Below are 7271 nucleotides of genomic sequence, written 5' to 3'. Positions count from 1 at the left end.
ACTTAATAGAACTTCCTGCTTTTAATTGTTTACAGTTCTGGTTTCAATTTTGGAAAACCTATTTGTCATAAATTTGACAGCCTCTTGTTGAGCTATGGTCCAAAAACAGAAGATCTCCATTTTTTGTATGAACAAAGTCCCATTACTGGAAAACAAAAAAAATCTTTATTAAAATTGGAAGGGCACTTTTTGCAGATGCAAATTTTGTAAGGCAATGTATAGTCAAAACTATGTTTGTATTACAAACACTTTATTGTAACATGATTGAATATGATAAATTATCTCCCCTTTGAAAAGCTCCATACATTTAATAAGAAATTCATTTATCAGTTTATATCAAATTGGAATAACAATACAAGCAACACTGTACAAATGTATAACAAACACACACTCATACATGTAAAATGTACATACAAAATGTACTATAGAAAGGGGTATTCTTGTATACCTTCAAATGTCTAGAGGCACAACATACATGTAATAACATAAATGAAGATGTGATATACAACTTTAAGTGATAAACCTTCACATCACACAAATAAATAACATAGAAAACAAAAAATGTTGTTGTAGAAAAACTAAAGTGAGATAATAATTACCTTACAAAATTCAAAAGTAAGTAAGTCAACTGTTTTAACAAATTTCCTGACCATAATAAGAAAACACAAGGTACATGTGAATATTGATAAATGTTAATCACTTTAAACAATACATTAATAAACATTCTTCAAGTATGATAGCAACTAACGTCAATAACAACACTGTGTGGTGCAGCTTGATAAAACTAAAAATATCGATCCATGGACAATTAACACAAGCTTGGCAGGTCTCTTACTTTAGATTTTGATTAATGTTAGATATATTACTGGTATTTGATACAGAGAATCCATTATGTTACCATAGACCTCGAAAACTGAAAGTTGCCATTTTGGGAGGTACATTTGTACAAGTTCGAAAAGAGAAGGGTTGTTAAAATTGAAAATCAATCATCCAGTGTTAAAAGTGTTAATTGTGAATTTGGAGACTCAATAATAATAATAATAGGGTTTCAGTTTACAAGCTAATCTTCCCAGAGGCCCCCACACACAAAAACTATAACTACTAAAATCATTTAAAAAAAACCAAAACAAAACAAAATCAAGCGGATTTGACAATATCAAATCACTTTAAGATAATACAATATAGAACATTAAAAACAGTGTAAGCAGCAACAGTTTTCTCTTTTATGATACTCTACTCAAAAGTCTTCAGGTACTTCTTTATATTAATTTTGAATGAGTTATCAGTGGCTTGATTGCATAAATGTTTGGGTAACTTATTCCACAAGACAGACCCAGAATATATGCATGAACCTCTGAAAAGTTCAGTTTTAATTTTTGGAATTATCAAGTTTCCTTGTTCAGCATTTCTTAGTGAATAAGATTTGTTCCAATGGAGAAAAAGGTTCAGCATCTAGAATGAGGTGGATAGCCCATTTTTGGAGTTTAAGAATTTTGTCTAATCCTTTTGAGCCACAGCCACTCCATACAATACAACTGTAGTCAATAAGTGGAAAAATGTACCTAATAACAACTGAGAAAACTGGGCATTGACATAGTTTTCTTGATGTAAAAACAGAATTTACCATTCTCAGCAGCTTGACATATAATTGTGGCACCATTGTAACATCATTACAAATAGCCAAAAACATTCATTTTCTTATTATTCATATACATGTACATAATAATGTTTTGAACTATTGCAATGTTATAACAACTATTTACTACTTGAAGGCAATGGGCTCATGCCTCTACACCTTTCAAAGAACAATAATTTATTGACATGTTGTGTAAAGTAATTTTCAATTTCCACTTTTAATTTCTCCCTTTCTTGGTCACTTTTTTACATCATCTAGTTAGTTAAAGAAAACCCATTAACATTTATGTGTGAGCCAGACCTACTTTTTGTACATGTATTTTGAAGACTTTAAACAAAATCATATTAAAATCTGATCCAGTCAAACATACATGTAAACAATACAAACAAAAAGTTTGATGAAAATAGGTGTTGACCCTTGACCTCTAATTTCTAAATAGTAGGGGCTATAACACCTGAAATCCAAATCTACATGAACATGCACAAAATGTACCTCTTAGGGCATTAAAGCTAAAAGCAGTTTCAAAATTCCTTACAGATGATTTATATGTACCATAGGTTTTGAAATTTAATATAGATCCATTTACTAAAATTAAATGTATTCACTGGAAACCATGTCTACAGATTGCAGGGAAACATTGCCACAACATCAAATACTGCTATTGTTTTACATTACATGTACATTGTATATAAAAATTTGACATGTGTCTTAATAAAATACATATGATCATATCAACCTGATTTCTTCAAGTACAAATACTTCTTTACCATGACAAAGAAATGTGAATGTACGACAATATTACTCAATCCATAATACTGATTACTCATTGTTTAACATAGTGATTACAACCAAAGGAAAGGTCTGCATACAGTACAATCCATATTCTGAAGCTGAATTTCAAACCAATCAAATGAAGGGATCCAAGTAAAAAACAAATTACAAATGAGCACTTAATTCATAAGCTTCGAGGTACAATGTAATGCTAAAGGTAATAATAAATTTATTCCTGAGTAGAGTTAAGAATAAAATTTTCATTCAGAACATGTTCATTTTTATTCTCACAGTATTTAACTTGTCCCATTCTGAAATAAACTTCTTCATTCTTATACCACTCTTCAATATCAAAGTCTGGAAAGAAGAAATGAATTTCTCTCCTTGCACTTTCTTCAGAATCTGAGCCATGAGCAGCATTTCTTGTGTCAGTCAATCCAAATCTACCTCTTATTGAATGAGGTTCTTCATGGACAGTTTTTAAGACTTTAGTTGGACCCATCAACTTTCGCCAAGAATTGATTGCATCTTGTTTTGCTAAGATGTGGGCAGAGACATGCCCACTTGACATGAAAGTTACAAGTCTATTGTGAAAAAATCGTCCCTTGTGTTCCTTATAAAATTCTTCTGCTATGGATCGTGGTAAATAGCATCTAGTTGATTTGACAAAATAAAATCCATTATCAAGAATCAAATCCTTAATCTGATGAATAATGTGAGGTCTGGAAACAACATCTGGTTTCAAAATGGCCAGAGTCAATTGCAAAGGTCTTATAGCTGTCATACTTTGTTACTTTTGGTTTGTTGTACCAGCTTGCTCATTCACTCTTTTCATCACTGCTTCATATTTCATTAACATTTCTTTAGTTTCCTTTTGACCAAATTTCTGAAAACAAAAATTTAATTAATCACCAATGCAAAACTAAATAAAATGCAGGTACATTGTACAACTGTACATGTGTATCTGGAAGTTTCAAATACTTCATATACCATCTATAAAGTATATATGTATTGGCATTAAATTAATTCCAGTAATAAAATCTGTGGATTTTCCAAGGACTTTTTCATGGCATCACAACAAAATATGTGAGAAACAGATTAATTATGTCTGATTTTACAGCTAATTGAAAAAGATTAGTTCAAACTTCAATTGCTCTCTAGGTAGAAATCTGCCCTACATTATACCAATATGTCATACTTAACTACCACAGAATACCTGAATGATCTTTTGGACAGGTCTTTTAAGTTTGAATAGCTGTATATTATGTAAGTCATCATAACTGACAGCTATTCAAACTTGCAAACTTAAAAGATCTGTCCTAATGATCACACAGGTGTTCTGTGGTAGTTAAGTATGACACATTGGTATTATGTAGGGCTTTACCAAGAGAGCTATTTAAATTACTCATTAGCCTACCTAAATTTGTTTTGTTGACATTTTGAATCATTATACAAGTGAGGTGAGAGTAGGGGGAGCTTGTTACTTTTGGAACGGAACAGTAGCGGACATGTAATTTTCCAGCAGACTTATGAAATATTCTGTTAGATTATAGTTTAAAAAATTGTGTCTGCTCCATTCCGAAGAAAGGCAACAAGCTCTGCCTACTTTCGTCTCACCTTACTTCATATGTATTACAATTCAAAATGTCAACAAAACAGTCACTTTGTGAAAAAATGATCAAAACTTCAATAAAAGATGTTATTTTTGTCGCAAATTCGGTATCAGCATACAGAAAATTGACTCCAGAATCTAACTAGGTAAGTGTGGCATGCATGATTTCAACTTGGAAGTCGTTAAAAGCGGTTGAAGGGCAGGATTTTACGTTGATTTGTCCCTAGTGAATCAGTCCCCAATCAATAATAGATTGAAGTTTGCAAGCCCCTCCCTTTTTTTGTGGTGGATTCATTCAAATCTGATTTAAATTCTTAAGTTTTATTAAATTCAAACAAAATAATTGAGAAAACTTTCATTTACATTCAAATGCATTTCTACTTTTTTAAATTAGAGCACATATTTCCTTCTTTCCATTAATGTCATTTAAAGGGGAGTTAGTGATCAAGATTTGTACTTCATGAATTGCAGTCCAATTAGATTTCTGACCTAAACAACCCTAACATGGTCGGTGTGTCAGATGTTCAAGACAAATATTCAAGAATGTTGCTACCAAATTTCCAAAATCATCACTATATAAAAGCAGTGATTTTTCTAGCACTCGTCATTTTTGCCAATGCCGAAAGACTTTTCAGAATGACAAAAATAATCAAGTCTCATTTCGTCAACTGAAATCTTTGAAAGTACAAAAAACACTAAGAGCAGTAAGCCCAACATTGGTTCAAATTGCGAAAGTGACAATTTAATTACCCCAACCTAATTACAACTCTCAACAGGTGTCAAAATTTTGTGTAAACAATCACCTAATTCCCCAATTACACCAATCAGGCACCGCACATAGAGTAAATGTTGCTCCCTGACCACTCAAGCATAAAAATTCAAATGCCGGTAACAATCGCTGCTTTGAAAATTCCTTTACTTCTCATTAACTTTGTCTCAAAATGACATAAAAAGTAATTTGTCATTTATTTTTGTACATCGAACTTGAGTGTAAACCAAATGTGGGTAATTTTGTCACTACTCTGGTATCACTACATTTTGAAGTTGCATGTCAGCAATATTTCCAATCTTGAAGATATCATTTATGCTATCAATGAATTCCTCTGGGACCAATACTAAATACAACTGAAAAATAATGACATAAATTTGTCATTAACTTGGTCTGGTTCCCAAAAGCACAATTGAAAATTGTGCTAAAAATAGAATCTCATAAGGCAACAATAGGGAAATACCTATTTGAAAATATTTATATCTGTCCAATGTAGCACAGGTGCATGTTAAGGCAGTTCTATATCTACACTGTGCTAGATGTATTTTTGTGTTTCTACAAAGGGTGCCAATGCAGAAAACAGCATTTTTTTATATGAAATACATGTACATTTAAAACTATGCCGGGGATGTACACTTATAAGTCCCTGATTAATGTATAAGAGTGTAAAGGGATTTCTATTTTTGATGATTCTTAAAAGCTGGGGAGTTTCTTTTTTAATTAAATCTCAGGCATGCTATTTGGATTCTCTGGAAAACATGCTTGCATAACAGTGGGAAAAAAAATTGTGCACTTTATTCATATGCAATGTTCATGTACATATAAGTTTTATTTAATGTCTTTACAAAGTACTGTAAATAACAGATGATTCTGATATATCTTATGTCATATGCAAATACTACCGTACTTAAAAAATATACACCATTAAAATAGTCCTTATTTTCTCACGCGACAGTGACAATATCCTGGAAAAAAAACCGAAAAGGAATATAATTTCTTTTATTTAACTATTGCAAACAGAACTTTTGCGAAAAATGCTGCACTGTTGAAATTACAGGAAATGTGAAAGGGGAGGTAACTCAATTTGTATAAACAATGATAATTTTAAAATTTGTTTACATAGGTAGTTCTACAATTTTTAGACCTGTTAAAATGACAGTACTGTCAAATTAATTGTGCAGTAGAAATTAATCTTTAGAAAATGATTAGCAGTTCATAAAATAGTGATAAACCCAATCAGGATTCATATTCTCATTGTCAAACCTGATCAGTTAATTGCTCCTCAGAGTTTATTTACCCGTCATAAAACGACACCTTTACCTGTTTAAATAGCAATCAACACCTTTTGTCTCATTTCTGACTCATAATCAAAGAAATGAGATTGAAACACAAATTTAGGGGCTTGATATCGTATTTTTTTAGGTAATTTTGACAGTCAGGCTTTGGGTCAAATTTAACCTGAAAAATTGTCTTAGCGGGACAAATGGTCAAAATCGTGAAAACACAATTAAATCGTGGACGTGGAAGTTGGCAGAGTAATCAAGGGAACCAAGGTTATAGCAGTAATCAAAAGAATGTAATCCAGGGACAAAGACCAGACATGGAAAACAGACATACACAACAAATAACAGTTACTAAAATCATACATACAAAGTAACAAAAGCAAATGGGCAACTTGGACTCCACTAAAAACTGGGAGCATGAATCAGGTGCACCGGTAGGGTAAGCGTCCCCTGCTTTTCTAGAAAGCAGATATGCTACCTTGAAAGGGTAATGACCGCAGTCCTAAATAAAATTGTGTGTTAATAACAAGTTTCAGTATATATGACACTATATTTTACACAAGTCAATTCATGCAACATAATTATTAGAAGGGACGGTCTGACTGGGGATGTATAAACTTTGGCCGTTTGGGACGGATCAACCTGTAACGAAGTGAAGTACTCCATGATTCTGCTGAATCTCCAACTTTTGTACAGCACAAAGTTGTGACCCACCCCGACATATCAATATCCAAATAAAAAAAGAGAATGGTTACAGGGTCAGAGGAAATTCGGACTAAGTCCCATGCCTGCCATGGTACGGTTACATAAATGACCTTGAAGAGAATGTTTCGAAAGCAAATACATGTAAATATAATAACCAATAGCACAATTGAACATGTTTACCTCGCGCATTTCTTCTACGTCTGGTGTAACCCATTTGTATAAGAAATAAACGCCGATAAAGTAAGGAACAACCAGCAGAGACAGCTTTCCTAATCTTCGTTTACCTGCCATGACAAAAGCGGGGTTAGATGAGCGCTTAAAGCCTTAATTGTTCGAAAATTAAGGGTTCATTTCTTTAATCTGAAAAATAAAATATAAATACCAATAAATTTGTACAACCCTTTTTAATAGGAGAATGCTAATCTTTTATACTATAGCAATAGTCATTTGGACAATTGACTACGACAAAAATGATTTGAACTTATTCTATTCGAC

The 7271-nt window shown here is 32.3% G+C and overlaps 1 protein-coding gene across 2 annotated transcripts; it reads right to left on the bottom strand.

Moving 5' to 3' along the window:
* Window positions 1–233: 233 nt before the first annotated feature.
* On the bottom strand, window positions 234–7110 carry LOC148623610 (nucleoside diphosphate kinase 6, mitochondrial-like). Of its 2 annotated transcripts, none has more exons than XM_088565549.1 (2): window positions 6957–7110; window positions 234–3293 (listed from the first exon to the last, which is right to left on the bottom strand). In XM_088565549.1, exon 2 carries the CDS (start codon window positions 3189–3191, stop codon window positions 2637–2639), a length of 555 nt encoding a protein of 184 aa, XP_088421675.1. In that variant the 5' UTR covers window positions 3192–3293; window positions 6957–7110; the 3' UTR covers window positions 234–2636. The 2 variants fall into 2 exon arrangements, with proteins under 2 accessions (XP_088421675.1, XP_088421676.1); XM_088565550.1 differs by lacking the exon at window positions 6957–7110 and adding an exon at window positions 6714–6779.
* Window positions 7111–7271: the final 161 nt, after the last annotated feature.

This window comes from Perna viridis, chromosome 2 (genome assembly GCF_037379345.1).
Source record: "Perna viridis isolate PV_CMFRI_1.1 ecotype Kerala chromosome 2, ASM3737934v1, whole genome shotgun sequence".
Classification (NCBI taxonomy): Eukaryota; Metazoa; Mollusca; class Bivalvia; order Mytilida; family Mytilidae; genus Perna; species Perna viridis.
This window is presented reverse-complemented; position numbering and strand designations above follow the sequence as displayed.

Coding starts and splice junctions, on each gene's coding strand:
- LOC148623610 (XM_088565549.1), bottom strand. CDS start 3,191: ATGACAGCTATAAGACCTTTGCAATTGACTCTGGCCATTTTGAAACCA.